We start from the raw sequence: 23967 nt of genomic DNA, 5'->3' as shown, positions 1-23967 counted from the left end.
ATTTTAGTCATCTGAATTGTGTTAGTCGACGAAAACGTTTTAGTCGGTTTTAGTCGACGAAATTAACACTGGTACAGAGGGGGCAGAGAGCTGCATTTACACTGTGTGAGAACGGATTGGAGGAAAGGGACACACCCCACTTCACACACGACATAAGAACAAAGGAAGGATACAGAGCTGTGTTGTCAATAGACAAGCTGTGTGCTGAGCTCTCCTCTCACAAAACTCATGGGTTTGGAAAGTCTTAGAAGGGACCAATATTGATAACAGAGGAGCAAATCGCCAGAGAGAAACAAGACTTAAAGGTTTGGAGAAAGACGAGTAAATGCTACAGATGTGTTCTTTGTTCAAATATTATGACGGAGGTTCACAACCACTTAAATGCACTCTATGCCTTAAAAAAAAAAAAAGGGGAAGGAGATCCTATTTCCTTATAGCAGAATAAACAGCACAGCGCTTGTGTGGTCTTATCTGCCCCTCTCAGCTGTAAAAAAACCTGGCTGATCCTGCAACTTCCTGTGTCACCCTCTGTGTCAGGACGATGATAATCATGGCTGCTGAGCCCTGTTCACCATGGTCAACCCACTTTAAGGCTGGGTTCAAACATGTCCGGCTGTGGTTTGAAGTCTGGATTAGTTTTGTTCCCTGGTTCAAGTGCGAATGTTTACTTGAATTCACACCTAAACCGGACCCAAAATCACAAGACTCTTTTTAGAAACAGACTGCGTCCTCCGAAGACATGTGTGAACCGGCTCCAGCCAATCTGAGTCACGTTCTGCAAATTGGATGCGGTTAAAAACACAGATTCACATATATGTGAACAGAGCCTAGTGAAAGGCAGCTGCCATTGCTAAACTTAATTCCCAAAATGCCAGTTGTCTGGCTGCCATGCTTTATTGGTAGCTCCAATAATTGTGAGTTCACTGACCTGCATGTTTATTCAACATGACTCAGAAAATACTGAAACTAGACCAATATGACAAACTGATAGATACTATTTATAAAAGGACCTCGCAAATGGCACTATTTGTACTTCCCTCAGCACGGACGTCATTAAACAGCGAGGAATAAACTCACTTTGATGCCTATACGTTTATTTTGATCCGCATGACTAACACCTGTCTTGCTGTAAAAGTAAAATGCACAGGCAGCATAACAGCTGATATCAACAAGAAAACCCATACGAAAACAAACTAACAAGAAGCTTATTTCGTTCCATTTACCTGCTCGCGCCCACACTCTGAGCAGCATGGGACCCTCACATGGGAGCAGCCATGTTAATGATGTCACCCGACGGGACGCCGACGTGCGTAACCTTACGAGGCCGGAAGTTCATTCTCTACTATTGTAAAACAAGGTCGTTTCCTGACAGACGGCACACGGTCACGAATGCCATATGTTTCTAACGTAACGTTTTTTGAACAGACACTTGTATTTGTTGAACTACAGAACGTAGTAAACGGGAAGGCGGATGTGATGTCATCCTGCAGCACCAATGAAGCTTATGGGGAGCCATATTGGTAGCGTCTCTGACGGCATGACGTTACGCAGGATATAGTACGTACGACATTTGCGGCAAGTGGGAGGGAGGAAAAACAGCGCGAAATCGCGGACCGAGCTCTACAGCTGAGAAACCCGGAGCGTTGCCGCGTAATCTGCCTCCATCCTCCGCCTGATGGCTGACACAAAGGTATGCATTCCAAAACTCCATTCTCTCCCGTCCTCTGCTCCTCCCCAGCTCAGTATGGACAGGTAGCTGGGTGAGGATGCGGCGCCGGCGGCGAGTTTTGGGCGGGGGCCTGAGATGTAGGGCTGGCCCTGTTCCTGCCAGGTGAGAGCTATGCTAGCTAAGCCGAGAGGGGTGCGCAATGTGCTGACCACCTCATGTAGCCCCCTAGGTTTCTTTGGTATTGGCCAGTGTGCAGTGAACCTGAGTAAGCCTATCTGCTTTCCGGGATAAACCATACAAGGGGGGAGGGGAGATCGTGCAGTCCCGGGCAAGGCTGATGTTTGGGGGGGTGTATTAGGCGCCCATGTTTTTGGAGCCTTCCCATTCTGGGCAGTGGCAGCACGTGTTCCCTTGCTTATCTGCCACCCTGATTGGATTTTGGCTCCTCTAATCTTGATTCCCCCGGTTTCCCTATTGCCAATATTGTTTGTGCAGAGTTCAGTCAGTGAAGAAACCTAATAATGTATTGGGTTCTATGTAGTGACTACAGTGCTACACAATAGGCCTGGTGTTCCTTTTTTCAGTGATGGATTCTAGGGGGTGTACCAAACAGAATATTGGGATGATTGGCTACAATGCCCTATCCTCCTCTTCTGGGGTCCCCCTTGCATTCCAGGCCCCTGGTCTTTGTTGGGTGCCCCAATGGAATGCTGCTTTCTCTGGGGGCACCTGTGCGGGTAAGCTCATGAGTCCTGTTGCCTCCTCCTCCCATTGACACAGACAGCAGGACTCAGGCCTCGCTCCTGTGTCACTGGATTTGATTATCAGCAGGGACCAGTGGCTCCTGCTTCTATCTGTCCAGTAAGGAGAGCGAGCGGCTGGATCGGATCAAGCTTGGGTCAGACCAAGGAATGGTTTGGGGGGAGTTGCAGCACAGGAGGTTTTTTTACCTTAATGCATAGAATGCATTAGGGTGAAAAAAAAATTGAGGCTATACAACCACTTAGAAGCGGGCTGAATGAAAATAATCTGATTTCTACATGTAGGCAAGTGATATGAAATCTGGGATTTTCCTGCTGTGCCATTATCACTGAGCCACTTTTTTTTTTTTTTTTTTTTTTTTGCTTGGAATAAAGATCAGAAATTTGAGCATAACATTGTCTTTCACATTATCCCAAAAAATTAGGCTAACTTTAGTGTGTTTTTTTTTTTTTTTTTTTTAAAGTGTATTTTTTTTTTTCCAAAAAACTGCGCTTGAAGGATTTCTGCTCAAATACAGTGTGACCTAAAATATTGCAACAATCGCCACTGTTAAGGCCCGTACACACGTAGCGATTGTTGGCTGTAAATATTCGGCCAACGTCCGATCGGCCGATTGTCGGCTTGTTAGTATGATGCTTCGGACAACCGACTTGCGACTTTTCGGCCAAACAAAATCTGGTGTGCATGCTTTAAAATTTTTGTTGGCCGTCACCAGAACGGCTGATTGTTCGTCAGTCAGTACAGATTTCGGCCGACAAAAGCCAGATGAGCAAGACTGGGCATGCTCAGAGAAGAAAAAACACACGGAAAGTCAACCATCACATGACATCACTTCTGAAGTTGGTTGTTGTTGGCCGACAAAATTCGTGTGCAGTCTTGAGCACTTTTCAACCAACACGACATCACTGGACAAAAGACGGCCGAGCGTTCGGCCGACAATCGGTACGTGTGTACGGGGCTTTATTCTCTAGGGCAGTGATAGCGAACCTTGGCACCCCAGATGTTTTGAAACTACATTTCCCATGATGCTCACATACACTGCAGAGTGCATAAGCATCATGGGAAATTAGAGCCCACAAAGCGCACACACACACATATATATATATATGTGTGTGTGTGTGTTTTGTGGGCTTTAATGCCACTTTTCCACTGCGAGTACCGGCTCGGCTCCACTCGGCACTGCTTGACTCGGCTCGATTTGCTTGAGTCAGCACTGTATAGGCTCTACTCAGTAGTGACAAACAAGGCTGCATGCAAGGGATTGTGGGATATGGTATAGGTACGGCTCGCTTGGAACCCCAACGAGGTGGTACTGTTTAAACGAGCCGTGCCATGTAGTGGAAAAGCGCCAAAGCGAGCCGTACCATGCAGTGGAAAAACACATTTTTTAGCAAAAAGTACTGATTTTAACTTGCTAGCAACAAGTGTAAGAAAAAGGTTTAGTCTTTAAGAGGTTAAACTGCCCTCACAGGCGGAAGTTCATTCCTTGGATCTAAAATAACAAAATGATACATTGTGTTTATAGGTATGAAGCCTTAAAGTGGTTGTATAACCACCCTGTTGGTACCTCTAGGTACGGTAAACATCTCTTAAACTTGTACCGTTTAGGAGACGTTTACATTGCATGCAGCCGATGACGTCATTGACGCATGCGTTCTGAAGGAACAGCTGCCTGTGCTGTTTCTTCAGAGGCCTGTGCCGTGACTGGCGGCTCCCACGTGCATGCACAGTAGTGACATCACGCAGCTCCAGCCTGTAGCACAGCCGCAGTCCACAGACCCGGAATGGAGATGGGTGGAGATGGATGCAGGAATAAGGGCTTAGTTTTCAGGTAAGTGTCACATAATGTGCTAGTATGCATTGCATACTAGTACCATATACATTTACTTTGCAGGTAATCAAAAAGGAAAAAACATTTCCTGGCTTTACTTCCTCTTTAACAGTGTTGATAAACATTTGTCGGAGACTCAGTCGCCCCGACTTTGAAGCCGCCCATGCAGCACGATTTCATTACGGCTTGCAAACGACTTCTCTAATAGAAGTCAATGCAAGTTGCTCCGACTTTGCCCCCAAGTGGTGCAGGAACCTTTTTTTTAAGTCTGAGCGCCTTGAGTTGCTCTGATTAAAACGGTTCCATTACACAGAATGGAGCGCTACTTGTCAGGTGACCAAGTCGCCTGACAAGTCGTGGCAGTGTGAACCGGCTCTAAAAATCGAGGACATGCTGTTCTAAGATTGTGAGGTGGGTGGGGGGGGTAAATCAAGATCATGTGTTTTTTTTTTTTTTTTTTTTTCTCTAACGATTAATCGCGCAGCTCTTTGTGCAGTTATCTGATCATGAGGACTCTCCACTCCAGCAGGACCCGCAGAAGCAAAGTTCAGCTATCAAGAGGGCTACACAGATTGAAAATTGGACAGTTTCTACTGGCTGAATTTCGATGTGTATACCCAGCTTTTAAATCTGAAGCAGCTCTGCACAGTAACCAACTAGCTTCTAATTTCAGAAATTATGCTTGGCATCCCCCCAATCTCTGCCTATCTGCTAGCATCTTTGGTCTTCCAGGTCTTGATCGCCAACCACTTTCATTTGCACAATCACAGGAATTCACTCAGATTTGGCATGCCGGCCTTGTACAGCGAGCTGTGTGTTCAGCTCACTGTACAGGTGTGGACAGGCAGGTAAGTAACTAATGCGCAAGAGGCCAGTGTTAAATTTGACATTAAAATTTCGATTTGGTTTTCGTCCTCCTTTTGACTAAAATGTCTTTAGTAATCTTGTCTTAGTCGACAAAAATCTCTACTAAGTTTTAGTTGTCTAAAATCGCCTGCATTTTAGTCAACTAAAATCTAATGGATTTAGTTAAATTGAATGCATTTTATAAGAATTTATTTAGAATTTCCAAACTCTACATACTCCTGGTGCAAAAAATCTAATAACGTTGTGGGGATGGGGAAGTGAGGGAATGAACAGGGCAAGGAACTAGTCTGGGGAGACTGTTATTTTACACAGTGATGAGCACTGCTACCTTGCTGAGAGGGGAAACGCTCGCCGCATGGTTGGCAGATCATTGTTCTAGAACTCCCAGGCAACAGAGGGAGCCAATACAGCTTGTCGGGGCTGGGGCTTTAACAGACAGCTCAGGAGAAAGCAGAAGTTCAGGTGGATAAACGTCCCTCCCACATTCGTTCCGTTTTCATTAGTTGAAGAAAATTTGAATTGATTTTCATTTAGTTTTCACAGTTTAAAAACATGTAATTGACAAATATTTTTGTCAAAAATTAACACTGAAAGACAAAGCATTGCTCTTCTGCATTAAAAAAAATTCCTGCCTGTTCGCCTATTTTTAACTTTGCCCTAAAGTTCCGCTTTAAGGCTGGCCATACAATATAAAATGTTCGGGTACAATTTTCCTTTAGATTTACCAAAACCATAAAATATGGGGTCAAACCTAAACTTTCAATTTGTATGCAGTCAGGAAGGCCCTTGATCTACATAGCTGGAGGTTGGGTTAAGTAGATGATTATTTAATGTATGGCCGGCTTAAGAATTGAATTAAAAATCTAGATGCTGGTTGCCATACACAAGTGCTTCAGTCTTGGTAAATCGGGTGTTTGATGCCAGGAGTTTTCAGACAATTCTGACAGTTTCTGTTATAGCGGCAACATTGTGCACAGCATTTTTCACCCAAAAAGTTTGGTTATAATACAGTGCAAGATCAAGGTTCAGAGGGCCCTGCGAATGATAACGTTTAACCTAAAAGGAGGGGTGAGTGATGTGAAGGATGATCTGATGGAGAAAATAAAAGGTGAGCATTTGAGTAGTGGTGGGGTAATCTTCCCTGAATACATGATTTTTCAGGAATTGTCCGAAGGTGGACAGAGTAGAAGAATACCAGACAGAATGGGAATGGGATAGGGCGTTCCAGAGGTAAGGCACTGGAGAAATCCTGGAAGTGAGCATGGAAGGAGTTGACAATGAGCTGGATAGCAGGAGGTCTTGGTAGGAATGAATAGGATGGTTTGGGTGATATTTTGAGACGAGGTTGGTAAAGTAGCTTGGCAGAGTGCCAGACCTTCAGAGCCCATGCCATAAATGGTGGCTCCTGCCTTCAAGCGTGGGAGTGACATCATTTGCCCCTGGCCACTCATGTAGCCGGAGGCTGCGAACCCAGAAGAAAGACCTTGTGTAAATGTAAGCCCTCTCAGCAGTGGCAGCACGCTGGCAGAAGGCTTCATTTTAATGTTATTGTAAAGTCTTAGTTTTTTTTTTTTTTTGTTTTTTGGGTAAAAATATTCTCTCTGCAGACTGGATTTTCAGTGCAGCCCAGTTCCTCCTCTTCTCAGGTCCCTATTTGATGCTCCTGGCCCCTCCCTCTTGAGTGCCACAGCACGCAGCTTGTTATGAGGGCACCCGAGCTGAGTCGCAGTCACAGCTCCCTGTGACCATTCAGACAATGAACTCTGGCCCTGCTCCCTTTTTCTCATTTGCTGACTTACTTTGACAACAGCGGGTGCTAATAGTGCCGCACTGCTGTCTCAGCCAATGAGGAGGGGAGTCCCGGACAGCCAAGACCTTCCTACAACATCGCTGGATCTAGAGGGGGCTCAGGTAAGTATTAGGAGGGCTTCTGCACACAGAAGGCTTTTTATCTTAATGCATAGAATGCTTTACGAAAAATAAATAAATCTTCTGTCATTACAACCACCTTAAGGTAAGTCTCTCATAATGTGCAATGCATACTGGCACAATATGGCATTGCCTTGCAGGGGAATTTTTTGTTTTTCTTTAACTGCGGTTTAATGCAGTAGACTTGAGTGAGGGCATCTACTTGGCAATGTTTGAACAACTTGAAGATTATTTTGCCATGGTCCCTCCTAATGATGGATGTGATTTAGTATAATGGCATATCCTTTAAAAGGCAGTTTGTATCTTGAATACACATTCTAAGCTAAAATCAATTTTGTGTTTAAGATAAAGAGCATGGGACTGGTCTTTAAGGACAACGCTCATCTTATTACTTTGTTTCTTTTAATAATAATTGTAGTTTTAAGAGTCCATTCACACTAATGCAACTTGTCAGGCGACTTGGTCAGCCTGACAAGTCGTGCAACGTTGCGGTCCATTGTGTGGTAGAGGAACGGTTCTAATAGGAGCGACACAAGTCGCTCCGACTAAGAAAAAGGTTCCTGTACTACTTCAGGGCGACCTGGAGCGACTTGCATAGACATTCATTTTATGAAGTCTGTGCAAGTCGTGCTGCGCTGCACGCGACTTCACAGGTCGTCCCCGAAGTCGTGCCGCTTCAGTGTGAATGCGGTATAAATGTGCCATTTTTAATGTTCTGCTAAATGAATTCAAATGCTTAGAAAAAGTTTTGCTGAATTTCACTGCTATTGTTCCTGGCTAACTCTGACAGAGTGCTGGTTCAGCACAATTCTAGTTTTTTCATTCTTGAACATGAATGGGATATGTGAGTTCGGGTGTTCTAATCTACTGCTTTGCAGGCCTTACTGAAAGGCAAAATGTTTCTTTGGAGTTATTTTTAAAACCTTTTCCCCTTGTTAACATCAGGACCTGGGATTTTTGAGGTGCAAATAACTCAAATGTTTACAAATCAACATTAAAATCCAACATATTTTATTCAATCAATTAAAAATATGAAAAAGGTATATGAACACATAAAGACCTCAATACATATTAAAATCACTCCATCGTAACATTCTAGAGAATGACCAACATGTTCGACAGTTGATGTTTTTTGGGTGACAGTCACCCCAGCCTGGCCACGTCACCCATTCAGTGTTCTGTGAATGTGAAAACTAAAAGTACCGACAGATTCTGCAACTGACCTGCTAGGTTGTATTTCCCAGTACTAGCAATACAGTCCTAAAGCGAAAAATCTAGAGGCTTGGTTCACACTACAGCTATGGAACTTTGATGTGCGTTTGCATATTTTGTGGGGGGCCAAGTCGCACTGTAAATCGCTCCATTGAAATCAATTTGATTCCATTGTCCTGTGATTGTGTGGCTCAAGTCGCACTAGTGTTAACCAGGTCTTATGCGAATCTCATTCCTGGAGTTCCTCTTTAAAAACTTTGGGCCAGTTTGGCTCAAATTAATTATCCAGCTCCATGTGACCGATAAAGCTGTAATTCACTGTGGTAGCCATACGTACATTATGTGGCATACTCTTTTCTGCCACCTGGGTGGTCAATGGACTTCTCCCTGTGCCCTAGACATATAGCATCACTCACTACTGCACCTCCCTCACTCCAGAGAAGCATTGTATTTTTTTCAACAAATACAAGGTCTTCTCTGATTGAACGAGGATAATAAATTGGGGAAAGTTGCTCCACCACCCATTTGTAAAGAATATGCTCATTACTAGATGCAGTCTTGACTACAGTGACTAATGGCTTTGCCAGCAGCCACATGGAGACGACACCAAGTTATTTTGTTTGAGCCAAGCTGGTCCAAAGTAAGTGTTCCTTAACGTGGTTCTAAATACAGAAGGGTTTTTATCTTTATGCATTAAGATCATAAACCTTCTGTGTACAGCAACCCCCATAATATTTACCTGAGCCCCATCTCGATCCAGCGATGTTGCATGAGAGCCTCAACTGTCCGGGATTCTCCCTCCTGTTTGACTGAGACACTGCAAGGGATGCCATTGGCTCCCGCTGCTGTCAGTGAGCCCATGAGGAGGGGGGGGGGGCAGGGCCCAACCCAATGTCTAAATGGACACCCAGAGCAGCGGCTCAGCTTGGGTGCCCCCATAGCAAGCTGCTTGCTATGGGGACACCTTGCAGGAGGAAGGGGCCAGGAGCGCCAGCAAGGGATCCGAGGAGGAGTATCTGGGCTGCTTCTTGCAAAACCACTGCACAGAGCAGGCAAGTATAATATGTTTGTTGTTTTTAAACAAAAAAAGAGACCTTAATATCACTTTAAAGCTGGAGTTCCAGTTTCTGTGTTTTTATTAAGTCAGCAGCTACAAAAAATGTAGCTGCTGACTTTTAATAAACACACTCGCCTGTCCCAGGATCCAGCAATGCGGCTGCCTGAAGCCTCACTGCCTCACTCCTGTCCCTCTCCTCTCAGTGGTGCCAGCATCACTATTGTGGGCTCCTGGTTTTGACAGCTTGTGGCTTCATAGCTGGGTGCACACTGCGCGAGTCGCGCTACTTGTCCTGAATGGCCGGGCAGTCTTCTGGGACCTCTGACATGTCCCAGAAGATAGCAGGGAGGGGGAGAGGAGAACTTCCGTTGGAGTAGCTCCAAGTATAAGTGGGAGCTGGGTAACTGTCAAAAATACATGCCAAATGTGGTATGTCAGGAGTACCTAAAACGGAAGTTCCACTTTTGGGCGGAACTCCGCTTAAGGGCCTCATGAACACTGCGGCTGCTAAACAGACGTGTTTTTTTTCAGCAGCCCCTGAACTCTCCTCAATGTTATGTGTACAAGTACACTCAGTTGTTTATAATAGTATAGAGGCAGTTGAGGTTATTGGAATTTTTTTTGAAAGCAGAAAAATTATGTTCAGGTCTGTAGTTTACCGGCATTTCAAATGCTTGTAAACGCAGTAACCCGCGTTTCTGCTCATTTGCATTTATAAGTATTTTTAAAAGGGAAAACATTTCTGATACTTTTTGAACATTTTAGGCCCCGCTCACACTGGGGCGACGCTACTTCGCTGGGTGACCTCACAGGTCGTGGCGTGCTGCTCGCACCGCGACCTCGGAGCGGCCGGCATGGACTTCATAACATTGAAGTCAATGCAGGTCGCTCCGGTTCGCCCCAAAGAAGCTCCGGACCCTTTTTCTAAGTCGGAGCGACTTTTGTCGCTCCTATTAGAACGGGTCCACAGCTTCTCTGTGGAAGGCGACCTGTCAGGCGACCAGGTCGCCTGACAGGTCGCCCCAGTGTGAACGGGTGCTAAAACTGTTGGGGAGAAAAAAATAAATTTCACCACATGCTGTTGCCTGCATCAATAGATTAGCAATGAACTCCTGGTCCTCTCTCGCAATATTCTACGTCTTCGGAGCCTCAGCAACCGCAACATCAGGAGCATTTCCTCACACGTGCTCATGATTGGATCCATAGTGAAAACACAAAAAAAAGGCCGCCATCTACAAGCACACTGCTCTCTTCTCTCACAGAATGGCTGAAATAGTTAATTTGTTTTTCATGCATTGTGGGAATTTGGGAGGGCTTCCTGAGATTCTTTAAACGCTTCTAACCTCAAATGCTTGTAGCCGCTGCTAAACTCGGTATGTAAAAGCTCTGAAACGAATGTTTTTCTTTGTCCGTTTCCAGCGTTCAGCGTTTTCACCTGCCCTGTGTTCATGAGCCCTAAAAGCAATAAACTGTAAAGAAAAAATTCTGAAATTGCAAATACCTCCTTTAACCACCTCCCTCTCGCCGTATAGGGAAATGATGGCGGAAGGGTGGTTCTATTCTGGGACAACGTCGCTGCGCTTGCACTTACCCAATCCCCGTAAAAGTTTGGTGATCAGCTTTGTCCAATCACAGCTGATCACATGTACACAAGGAAATGGTGGTTATCGGACAATACATGATGTGAGGAGAGCCAATCAGCGGCGTTTCATTACAGGGGAGACCTGCACTGATTTGTCAGTGCTGCACGTCCGTGCCGCCCATCAGTGAAAGTAAAAAACAAATTATTTACAGAATTTTCTAGCAAACTTTTTTTTTTTTTTTTTTTTCTTCTTCTTGGTTAAAATAAAAAAAAAAACCCAGTGGCGATTGAATATTGCCAAAAGAAATGTCTCAATTATCAATTTAATTTGGGTACGCCGTTGCATGACCACGCAATTGTCATTGAAAGTGCGTCACAGCTGAAAATTGAAGTGGGCATGAAGGGGGTAAAAGTGCCCAGTATTGAAGCTGTTAAACGGCGTAAGTTTAGGAGATATTTGCTGTGCCCACAGACAAGCCTTATAAGCCTGTACAAGTGAAAAAGCTGCATTTACTACCATTTTAAGTCAGCTAGCAAGCATAGATTCGATATTTCTATTCCTGGACTTTTTTTTTTTTTTTTTTTTTTTATAAGCCAAAACTTTGCACCCTTCAGTATATTGGGCACAAGTTGGGGTGCATACTTCTCTTTGAAGTGCCTTTTGGGGGACAAATGACACTTGAACATCGCGCAAGTAGGTATATGCACACTCCACGTGACAGCAGTTTTTCGCTAAGAAAGCCAGTTACCAATCCTGAGCGCTGAAGGGGCAGGCTAAAATAATAGACTTTATGAAGGTTGATACTTGCATTGGAACTTGTGTGAAAGAGGGGAGGCAATTTACAGTTCCACAAAAAGTGAGGCTAGGTACAGATTTGTGCTAGCATAGGCAGTCAAGGTAATTCCATTCATTTATTTCTGCCACAGTAGAATTATTAATGCTTTACCACTAACCATGTGTTTTGGCTTCATTCAATTTGAGATGTTTTAGGAGTGGTCAGGGCAGGGCTTGACAAATTTGCCTGAAATCTAGGAGCCAGCTAAAAAAGTTAGGAGCCAGTTTTTTTTTTTTTTTTTTTTTTAACTAACTAAGCTTTATTTAATAAAACGGATACTAAATTTACACATAAATACGACTAGAACCCCACTCTCCTCTATAGCGCAATTGGATGGAAACAGACTGTCTGTCTCTTTCCATCCGATGCCATCTGATCCGATCCATGGGATGGATAGAAAATAGAACCACCATCCATCTGTTTTTGGAGTACAGGATCAGATGGCGGCAGATTACCGCTTCATAGAGGAGAATGAAGGGTCCGATCAGGTCTGTCTGAAAAACTGACAGGCGGACCTGATCAGACAGCCCGTGTGAAAGGGGCCTTCGGCTGTGGCACGGTGATGAGAAAAAAATATATATATATTATAAAAAAAAAAAATATAATTTAAAAAATAAATTGATAATAATAACCACTCCCTGTCCACTTACCTTTTTAAGCAAAGGTAACTGGACAGAGAGATGAAGCCTGCAAAAACTTCCCATCTCCTTCCAAAGAGCAGATGAGAGGGAAGGCATTGAGAACATGCATTACTCCCGGCCACCACAAGAGGGCGCCAGTTCCCCTAGCCTCTCATCTCACAGAAGAAGGCCGAAAAGCCGGGGCCTCAATTTATGGACGGCGTGGAAGTCCGTGCACTCGGGAAAGAAGGTGGGGGCGCAAAAGGGACAGGACACCTCCTGCAGGGCACCCCAGGCGCCAGTTCGCTAATTCTAGTTGCAAATGTGACCTGGCGCCTGGGGTTTGTCGAGGCCTGGGTCAGGGGCAGGCTTTATTCTGTTGCAAAGCTATTTAGGATCAGCAGAGGAAGGAATTTATGAACGTAGCTAAGGATGTGTAATGAATTTGCTTCGCAACTGTTTAGCGTGGCCTTGCTGTTTGACAGAATTGACAAATATCCCAGTGTGTTTGAAATGTGTGCATTCTCTTTTTAGGAAACACAGGAGGAGCCTGAACCCACTGTAGAGAACCCAGATGAGGTCAACCACGATCCTCATTTTGAACCTATTGTCTCATTACCTGAGCAGGAAATTAAAACTCTAGAAGAAGATGAAGCGGAAATGTTTAAAATGTAAGGTCGTTTTTTTTTTTGTTTTTTTTTGATGAACAAGTTTTAAAATATTTTGTTTGTCTGCATTATCTATAATCACTTGCTGACCACAACTTCTGCATTGGCAAAGTGCCTCTCCTTCCAGATGGAAGGGCGGGCGCCGCTTTTGCTGTGATTAGTCACAGCAGAAGCTGATCAGCGGGTGCTGGCCAATGAATTTCTGCTGGCACCTGCTGATTGGCGAGGAGCATGACAGAGCTCTGCCTGTCAGCAGGGATGTGCTGGATCTTTTCTCTGCAAAGCAGAGAAAATCCAGTACATCCCTTAGTAAAAGCACCACTTAGTTAACACACACACTCGCCTCTCTCACACACACACTGGTTAGGCACACATTTATCCCTTTGATTGCCCCTAGATGTTTACCCCTTCCCAGCCAGGGTCATTAGTACAGTGACCGTGCACATTTTTAAGCAATGTTACTATTTTTAGTGTCCGATTGTCCACCAAATCGCAGCCCCGCTAGAACTCTCTGATCGCCGCCATTACTAATATTTACAAAAAATTGATATATCCCAGTTTGCAGATGCTATAATATTTGTGCAAACCAATCAATATACGCTTAATGGGATAAGTTTGTATTTATTTTTTTGCACAAAACAAATACCACCAAAGGAAACATCTGTTTTCAGGGAAAAAAAGGACATCAATTTTATGTACATCGTTGCGTGACCATCCAATTGTCAGTTAAAATAACGCAGTGCTGTATAGCAAAAAATGACCTGGTCATGATGGGGGGGGGGGGGGGGTTTAAATCTTCTGGAGGTCAAGAATCCAAACCATTCAGATTCTTATCTTCATACTAATTGGGACCCTCATGCCCCTTTCACTCCTGGTGCGACTTGTCATGGCATCCTATTTATGCCTATGGAACTATTCAAATTGATAATACTCCAACTTGCACTAATTTGAAAGGTTTTTTGCATGATTCTTGGTTATTTTCACGTGCGACTTGCTTTGAATGATGTTGGCAAGACTCGCATGAAATCGCATTGACCATCGCCTTCTAATGTTTATCACTGAAGGCTGTTTTGAAATGCTTTTGTGGTATTCCCTTATAAGTCTTGTGTATATTGTTTTGAACAGGAGAGCAAAGCTTTTCAGATTTGCTTCTGAAAATGACCCACCTGAGTGGAAAGAACGGGGCACTGGTGATGTAAAACTCCTTAAACACAAGGAGAAGGGAACTATCCGTCTTTTGATGAGAAGAGATAAGACTCTAAAAATTTGTGCAAACCATTACAGTAAGTAAAAACGTATTTTCTTTGGTACTTTATGTATGTTGCATATGTAAGGACTGGGACAGGTTGCAAAATCTTACAATGCCTGACCTGAGGTATGAGGTTTTTCGCCCTGCAGGCAGAGAAGTGCAGAGTAGGAATATTGTGAGATGCTGGGGAAAAAAAGACTAAGGGTTTGCATATTTTAAATTTTCTATTTTTGGGGTAAAAATTTATGCTGAGATAGTTTGACATGCTGCTAACCTAGTATAAAGATTTCTACAATGCGGAAATGTACAGTATAGTGAAGATTTCGCAAACCTGTTCATTTAATTTCTTTAAAATCTGAATTTGTTAGCAACTTTTAGTTTGTGTACCTGTTTAAACTAGTAGAAACATTTTAGAGATGTTTGAATAAATTAGATGTATGCCGAAATGGTACATACAGGTAATGCAGACATGCAGAATGGGCTTGCAAAGTCCAAAAAATAAGATGTGTAAAATATATATTTCTATGTTATCTCACTCAGGTAATATGCAGCTTGCCTATTCGCTTTTATTGGAAAATGGGCTAAATTTATATTTCTACGAAATAATATTTTAAGCCCCTATTTACTTATGCAACTTTGGACCCCAAAGTTGCACTCCATGTCTCACAATAAGTACTGTTCATACCTGTGCGACTTAGTTTATTCGCAATTAGTTTAAAGTAGTTCTTGCACTACTTTGGTCAGTCTTTCATGCGACTTGAGGACCATAGACTTCAAGCTTAAACGCACACACTACCTTGTCACCATGTTGATGGGAGCAAGAGCCTCTTCACAACCCTGGACAGTGGTTATGGGGGGGTCATCAGGAAGGATTATCGGAATCTGGAAGCCCTCTTTAACAAAGGGGGCCCTGGGATCCCAGTCCCCCGCCCCCCCCCCAATTTTTTCTGTTCTGCATATGTCTAGCGACCTTTGTAGGGCACAAACAAAAAAGGTTACACTGGTCAAAATGGCAACGGAACTCACACGATTTAAGTCGCACAAGTGTTAAAATCAGCCTTGGTGTCCATTTGGTTTCATTGGTCCAAGCAGTTTATCAAGTGGTCTTTCATTAGACAGCTGCAGATTGGCCTCCCTTTGCCTGCCAAGGCAGCAGAGCTGGGAACGGTTAATTAGACATCACAATGCATCAGCAGACCTGCCGTCAGTACAGTCACCCCCCGGAAATTAATGTAACGTACTCCCTCTACCCAATCATTTGACATATTCCATGACCAGGGAGCAGAAGTAGTTTCCCAGTGGGCACCTGTACTGTTTGCAGGTCTGAAATAGGTGGGTTGAAATATCTGCTGCATTTAGCCCCCTGAAGATTCCTTTAAATTCCACAGGGACCCCATCCAAACTCCCAGTGTTCAGCCTTTGGCAGAGCCTCGTAATTCCTACAGAACCCCCCCCACCACCATTACACCCAGCCCCATTCAGAACCTTCCAACATTTCAATGGATATTTTGCATTGCCATACTTTTTTTGTTTTGGTTTTTCTTTTGGGGCATGGGAAAGTTTTTTTTATTTGTAAGGCTTTTAACGAACCTCATCTTAGTAAGGGTGATAATTGCTAAATACACATAGGCAGCGCTATACCACCTTGTGATGGTCAAAAGAAAAAATAAAACAAACTGCATTTTGACATGCTTTCTTCCTCACACCTGGAGATGAAGCCTGTTTTTGTGGAATTTTTGTTTAGAAAGTTGTCATGGATATTTGTCTTGCCAGTGCAATGCCTCATTGCTTTTCTGTCTTTACAGTTACACCTGCAATGGAGTTAAAGCCCAATGCGGGAAGTGACAGAGCCTGGGTCTGGAATACATATGCAGATTATGCGGATGAGGCACCGAAACCTGAGCTGCTTGCTATTCGATTTTTAAATGCAGAAAGTGAGTATCTTGAGTTTTGAACAACGTCTAACTTTCACTTTGAGCGTGGTTTTAGGACTTTTGGGTATAAATAGATAAACGGTGTTAAATAATGGCAAAAGCTGGGATTGCAGTTTGCTTATTTCTAGGAGCCTTCTGTCAAAGTATTGTAGTTTTTAGCCTTTTAAGTATTATTCTTTAAGCTGTGTTTGTTTCTAGCGTTGTAGGTATTTAATTCCAGGGCTGTAGTTCCTGCATAGTCGTGTTTTCCCTATTTGGCTGCAAGTGTGAAAATAGACTTTAAAATGTCTATTCACTTTTGCAGCCAAATGGGATAATACCTGCTTTAGATTTGTTACATGTCCCCATTCACATAGAAGAACTTACAAGGTAAGAAATATAAAGAAAAGGGGGGGGGAAAAAACATGCTGTGTGAATAAGGGCACAGAACAGAGGTGTGGGAGGGTGTGTGTTTATATATATATATATATATATATATATATATATATATATATATATATATATATATATATATATATATATATATATATATATATATATATATATATATATATATATATATATGAGAGGATTGCAAAAGTGGAAATGCAGTTTAACCATTTGCTGCCAAATCGCATACCTAATACGTCAATTTGACTTCCAAATGATGGCCGGTACCGGTTTCTTCTTCTTCTTTTTTTTTTTTTTTTTTTTTTACAGGGCTGATGGTCAGCTCTCTTGTAATGACTGATGCGACTAAGCTGCTGGTTGGCCATTAGAAACAGTGGGAGAGAACATTCTCAGAAAAAACCCTTTTGCAGCTCTCCCATCCCACCAAAAGTGGCTGGCCGGAAACGCAAACAAAGCCAAAATCAGCTTTGATCGGGTCTGGGATATGGTAACCTGGAAGCTATGTCATGACATAATTTCCAGTTTACTGGAACTTTAAACTTAAAAGGCATGCAAACTGTAAGGTATCACTGCGAACGTCCGATCATGTGCAGTTATTCTAGCACTGGACCCCCTCTGTACATCTAAAATGGTAACCAGAAAAGGCTTTTAAAGCATCGCCTATAGGAAGTAAAATGTATGTAGTTTGTTGCAGTTGTGCAGGGGCATGCATAATTTAAAGCATGACCTGTTTGGTACAGGGTTGATACGGTCAAGAAAAACCTGGAAAAGTAATTTAATTTTAAAATGGCAATTTCCAGGCCTAAAAAGTTTTGGAAAATTTACCCACAAAGTTTTCGAAAAGTCATGGAAATTTGTTTCACAATCTCTGTATATTCGAATATGCAGAAAAAGGCGCCACTCAGTGTAGCAGATGTACATTTTATTGACAAATTAAAAACTTGCATGGAGGTAAGCGGCTATCTTCATAGCTCGGCGTCCTTACGGGTCCGCTGTGTTTTCGTCCCTGAGGCTGGCCAGAAGCCGGGGGATGACACTAGGGGAGAAACAATCAGGGGACTCGGTCAGATCGAGGCAGCGGTGAAGCGCATACCTCACTGGAGGGCTGCACTAATGTGGTGATGCGGGGGGCGGTAACCGGTTTCGGAGCATGCGCGAACTGCTCCTTCAAACCCCTGAAGGAGCGGTTCATGCATGCTCCGAAACCGCTACCCCCCCCCCCTGTGTCATGTTCCGTGTCATCCCCTGGCTGCTGGCCAGCCTCAGGGACGGAAACACAGCGGACCCATAAGGACGCCAAGCTATGAAGATAGACTCTTACCTCCCATGTAAGTTTTTTTAATTTGTCAATAAAATTTACATCTGCTAAACTGAGTGGCGCCTTTCTCTCTTTTCTGCCTGTTCGTGGGACTGTTGCTTCGGCCTAACAAAGAGCTGTCTTCGATGTAAGCGCCGCATCTGTGCCATCCATACCAGTCCGTCTGCACCTTATCCATCCTGACTGCCTGAACTGAAGCTTTATCCCCAAGCAGGAGCGCCCATCAAATCTTTTTTTTCTTTCTCCAATATATTTGAATATAGTTGATAATATTGGTTAAATTACAATAGTTACGTAGACATTTCATGAAACATTAGGTCATGAATATTTACTTGAAGTCGTGGGAAAGTCATGGAATTTTATTGGTAAAAATGTGTACAAACCCTGTTGGTATTTATTTACTTGGTGTGACATCTTTTTATATATATATATATATATATATATATATATATATATATATATATATATATATATATATATATATATATATATATATATATATATAATATATTCTTTTTTTTTTAAATATCAGTTTAAGTATTGTGTGGGTTTTTTTTTATTTTTATTTTTTCCCATTACAATGTAAGTGCTTCCCCAAAAACTGCATTTGAGAAACCACTGTGCAAATACGGTCACATAAAAAAAATTGCAAAGCCCACCAATTTATTCTCTAGGTACTCTGCTTTAAAAATGTTAGAAGGTTCTAACTAATTTCTAGCAAAAATAAGATTTTCACAAGTCCACAAAGTGCCAGAAAATGCCCGGTCTTCAACTGCATAATAGTGTTGGAAAAAGGGAGAAAAAAAGTGGTAGGTGGTGAGCAATTAAAGCAGTCTAGAGCTCCACCTGCTGTTTGGATTAAAGACTGCATCATACATACCATATATTTTAGATTTACCAGACTTAAAAACTGCCGTGGATTAAAATTAACTTCCCTTGCCTAGCAAAGATATCTGCACAATTGTGACTACACTGAGTGTAGTTTGTGGATCCTGTTAGTTTTGGGTTCTACCTAATTCTAACCCTAATTAAGCTATATATATGTACAAAATTGACTGTTCCTTATTTAACCCTTTTGGTGTCACGGATGTAACTCGTACATTGTGAGGAGCAGGGGGGTTTGCGTGCACTCCCAGGCTGCTGTAGCACTGCGTGTAAAACTGACACATTTGGCTCGTAGGTGGAAGTGATCTGGCAGCTGTATAGCAATCTGATCACTTCCATGTACCCCTGGTAGTGAGAGTCCGGAACCCCCATGATTGTTTTTGCTGGGTAGATGGAAGACAAGCAAACATCTGTTCGCTGATCTCCCCTAGTTAGACATGCATTATGCCATTTCCAGGTTCAGTTGTTTTCTCTGGCCTCTGTGGTTTTGGGGAAAAAAGCTTAAGCACTATCTGTGCTACATCGGCTTCACTGGTAGGTGGGTGAGACATCGGGGGTCAAATAGACCTGGATGTCTCATAAAGCTAACCTATCTAAACTAAGTGCGATCACATAATCGCAAATCTCAAATCGCACCACAAAGGTATCTATTTTTTTTTATCTGTGAGTACTTCACCGAAAGTATCATCACTTGTACTCATAGTTAAAAGCTAGTATTGGTGCATCCCTAGATGTAGTAATCTGTTACCTTTTGTAAATGAATGTAGAAGAAATGTATTTCAGGTCTGTTTTTGCTTCACTAAAAAAAAAAAGTTAATGTAAAGTGCTTGCTTGCTTCTTTAGATGCTCAGAAATTCAAGGCAAAGTTTGATGAATGCAAAAATGAAGTCAAGGACAAACCAACAAAAGGTAAATTAAACGCCGTTATCTTACTGCAGACTCACTCTGTGCCTAACTGCAAACCTCCAGTAATGGCACTTTTTCTGTCTGCTATAGAAAAACCGGGATTATATATATATTGCTTTCTGTTTTCAGGAAAGTTTTCTATGATCTTGGGATACTCTATGGTTTTAAAATGTCAAATCTTTGTTTTTTGGCAAACTTATGTTAGGTAGTTTTCAGTGATATTATGCTATTGGTGTTAAAGTGCTGCTTGCTTTATATTTTGTTTAGTGTGTGGTTTACCCTTAGACCATGTGAAACCATTTACTAGAAACTAGTGTTTTCTTTGCCAGAACCTTCCTAACTGGGCTTTAGAGGCTCAACATGGGAGACGGCAAATTGATTATTTTTATAGTACAGAATTCATAAAAACTGAGGCATATAAGCCTAAAATAGATCCATAAAATAAATTTTGCAAATGACTATACTACAGTACCCCAAAACCATAAATATATAAGTATCAAAGAACGTGACATTTGTAGAACTATTCTTCTGGAAACCCATTTCGCTAGGTGAACTTTTTGTCAATAACACGGTTCTTCAGGACCTGATATGGCACAGTAGAGCAACAAATATTGCAGTGGATTGTGCAGTGTTTCTTGGCGTCTAATGACCCTAGGCATTTTTCTCAAGGCTGGCGAATATCCTGTGGTTTTTGTGGACTGCTGTTTGCTGTACTTCATAATATCCCTAGTTCTTTGTCTTCAACTGGACTTTGGGGCTTTTTTTGCCCCCTCTTATACACCTTACCGCAAATTTTCCAGTGAGATTTATGCCGGTGGCACACTACTGCATCCATCCCTAATAAACTGGATAGGTTTGCTTTAGCACCTCTGTCTTTGAATAGTTCCTGCTGTTCGGTGGGTCCTGGGGCACCTAGGAAGTACCTTATTGGATTTGCATGATTCACTGCAATATTTGTTGCTCTACTGTGCCATATCGGGTCCTGAAAATGCAGTGTTTGGTGAAAAATTTACCTCACAGATTGGGTTACCAGAAGCATGCAGTGTTGCGTTTGTAAATACTTGTATATTTATGGTCTTCTGTAATCCCTAGTGAGAGTAATCAAAGCATGGTACAATTCTATGAGCCCTAGAATGTATTGAGTAATGGTGTGGACTCTTAATGCTCATTCGCACTAGCTTGCACAGGAAAATGATCGTTTTTGTGTGCAGGCTGGTGTCTTTGGCACTTTTCTCCTTTTTCTATTCCTCACTCTTGGTCTAGTGTTACAATGTAGCCAGCTTCGTTGACTAATCGTGAGGTGTGGGAAGGAAAAGGGGCAGAATGAAGCACAAACTTCTACTACATGTCTGTTTTTGCAGACTGGAGCACCCTAGGTTGAAACGGCTCTAGAGCTGCTAAAACTATGTAAAGGTACATTTAAGGTGACTATCCAATTCTGGGGGTGGATTTATTCCACATAGAAACCAAAAAGTCCAGGTAGGCAAGGGTGTTATTGGTAGTAGTGGTCACCTGGCATTCCATAGAAATATTCACATCTGTATGGTGCATACAGTGTTTTGGTCACAATAGGCATTTTTATGAATGGCCAAGACCATCCCAGTCGCCGCCTGATGCTCCTATCCATATTCAAGTTAAAAATAGTTATGTTACTACTTAACTGAGGTAGTACATGTGGCGTCTGCCCTGGTGGACTACTCATGGGAAATAATTTTGAAATTTGAACCGGTGGCACCAGTTTGCTTGTCACGGCTACGCTGAGATGTCCCCTTTCTATAAGGTATCAGACACTACCATTACTACATGATCACTGTAAAGCTCCATTCACAGTTGAGAGTATAGTTTATTCATCTAACAAGAAAACGCTTGTAATCTGCCAAAAAATAAGCTTGTGTACTTTTTGGAGCTTCGGGCATTTTGCTTTAGGCAATAGAACGCTCATATGTGAACAGGGGCCATTGAAATAGAATTTTGCTTGTTGGGAGTTTTTTTGAGACTTCACACCTGAGCGTTTTTCAGCTCATAAAAAAAAAGGCTCATCTCTGAACAGGGCTTGAAAGTCCCACTTTAGATGAATTGCTCTGGCTCAAATAAAAACCTGTTGTTTTCCTTAAAACAAGTTAGTGATCTTGTTGTGCATTAACTTAAAACCTGAACTTGTCACTGTTTTAGTAGTGGTTTCACTACTTTAATTGTATATACATCTTAAGAGTTAATCTTTAGCAAGCTTCCACATGAAGTGCATTTCTTTTGTCTTCGCTCAAGATTTAACCAATGTTCCTTTTTAAAAAGAAATTCCAGAAAATAACTAGTTCAAATCAGTTTGGCTTTTTGTGTGCGTGTGTGACTATAAGGAGATATCTTAATGGCGTGCCTGCTCTACTTATTGGACTTGATGGCTGAAAGGCTGTGTGTTTTATTAGGACTGCTTCACACTGCCCAGCTGCTATTTCCCATGGAATCCAAATATGTACCCCAGTTTTGGTGCGCTTTCAGAAAGCGCACCAAAACTTGCGTTTAACAAGCAAGCAGCAAGCTGCGGGACATAGTCTATGGGAAAGCACTGCTAACCCTGCAGAAAAGCTGTGCTTTGCCCAAAGCGCAGCAGGGCAGTGTGAAGCCTCTTGGTATAAAATGTTCTCCACAGATTGCTTAGTAACCTGATTTGTTTTCAGCAGACTCGACCAAAAATGATAGTACTGATAAAGTTGCAGAAAAACTAGAAGAACTATCGGTAAAAGAGGACAAGGTTAAAGACCAAGAGGAGGAGGCCAAACAAGAAAAAACGGAAGAGAAGCAATAAGTCCTCTAGAGCCTTGTACTTTTATTTTTACAAGGGACTTTGTAACTAAGAAAAAAGAACTGAGTTCAAACATTCAGGTTGTTTTTTCTAAGCTTTTGCCCTTCAGAAGTTTTCTTGAGAAACAAAAATCCATTCCCCAGTCATGCAAATGTACTGTGTTCACTTTCTTTTTCCATAGTGGAAACACTTATTTATAGTCATCCAAAGTAACAAATAAACCAGTTTGAAAAAAATTGTAATAAAGTTGGGACTGGAATCTATAATGGTTACGCAAAAATAATGCATCTCGACCAGGGAAAAGTATGGGTGTTGCCTTAAATAAGGTATAATAGACTTGAGCATCACATTTCAGTTGGTGTGAATGGGGTATATTTTTTCTTTTGTTGTGACCCAGGTAGGATGACGCTGTTTAATCAAATAAATTTAAGCTGAGAATTAACACATCTGTTGTGTTTCATAGCAATGTTTTCTGGTTTTTTTTTTTTCTTTCCCCTATTATGGATGCTTTTAAATCCAGTAGTTAGGTCTAGGAATATTGCTACAGAAAAGTGTATAATTTCAATTAAGCTCTGTTGTCAGTGTCATGCCATACAGCAGTTGTCTATCTTGTCTATTGAACACATGAAGTCTTTAACCTTCAGATTATGTTGCTGCCTGCAAGGAGATTGAATGCTGATAGCTTTAGGCCAGTCCAGGTGAACATCTACTACCAGCATGCCTTTGTTTTTTTTACTAAGTGGCATAGGAGGATAAATGTATTTTCTGTAGCTCTGCTGTGTTGAGTTCTACTTTTTTGCAGACACCTTGTACCTTAAACTAGCTTAAGCCAGTAGACCCAGATTGTAGCCAGCCATCTAGCAAAATTGTTCTTTACCTAGCTTTTGGAGTTTACATCTGGACCCAGCTTGACTGGGCATTGCAGTGATAGCCTGAAAGTGACCCGTCCAGGAGTTTTGAGTGGTCCTTTCCATACTCTGTTCTGGTATAAGTTAGCTATTGAGCGTTTTCCAGGTCCTTAGCCACTCGATTGGGGAGTAGTCTGATCATGCCAAGCATCAAAAGCTACCTCGTGTTCCTGCTTATTTCTACTGTGGAAGGGGTTAACACTAGAACTGAGCACTGAAATCTCAAGTTAAGCTCTGCATGCTGCATCTCCCCAGTGTTGCTCCTGTTTGAAAAGAGCCTATTCTCATTGTAACGGCCCTGGGTTTGCTTGTAGTCTTTTGACACTGATAATGTCTGCAGCTTGGAAACCTGATGGCCTCTACTCCTAGAGTCTGTCATCTGTGTCCGCTTTAGCTCTGGCTGTGGTCTTACTATGGTCATATGACTTTTATAGGCCAAATCATGCAGTTATTGGCTGATGGAATATATAAGCTTGCTCCCATACCTTCTGTAGATGTAGAAGATTCACTTGCAGCCTCTGGGCCATAGAGACTGCCTAATTTT

General features: G+C 42.3%; 1 protein-coding gene across 2 annotated transcripts; it reads left to right on the top strand.

The window, feature by feature from the left end:
• The first annotated feature begins 1533 nt into the window (after positions 1 to 1533).
• RANBP1 (RAN binding protein 1) lies at positions 1534 to 22957 on the top strand. 2 transcript variants are annotated; one of them, XM_082259151.1, is made up of 6 exons: positions 1534 to 1690; positions 12900 to 13036; positions 14159 to 14316; positions 16088 to 16216; positions 19653 to 19718; positions 22394 to 22957. In XM_082259151.1, the coding sequence occupies exons 1-6, from the start codon at positions 1676 to 1678 to the stop codon at positions 22516 to 22518; spliced, it is 630 nt and encodes a 209-aa protein (XP_082115277.1). In that variant the 5' UTR covers positions 1534 to 1675; the 3' UTR covers positions 22519 to 22957. The 2 variants fall into 2 exon arrangements, with proteins under 2 accessions (XP_082115277.1, XP_082115276.1); XM_082259150.1 differs by having other exon boundaries at positions 22391 to 22957.
• The last annotated feature ends 1010 nt before the right edge of the window (positions 22958 to 23967 follow it).

This window comes from Pelophylax lessonae, assembly GCF_965119305.1.
Source record: "Pelophylax lessonae genome assembly, chromosome: 1".
NCBI classification, from domain to species: Eukaryota; Metazoa; Chordata; class Amphibia; order Anura; family Ranidae; genus Pelophylax; species Pelophylax lessonae.
The sequence above is the reverse complement of the archived record's forward strand: the minus strand, read 5'-3'. Positions and strand labels throughout refer to the sequence as shown.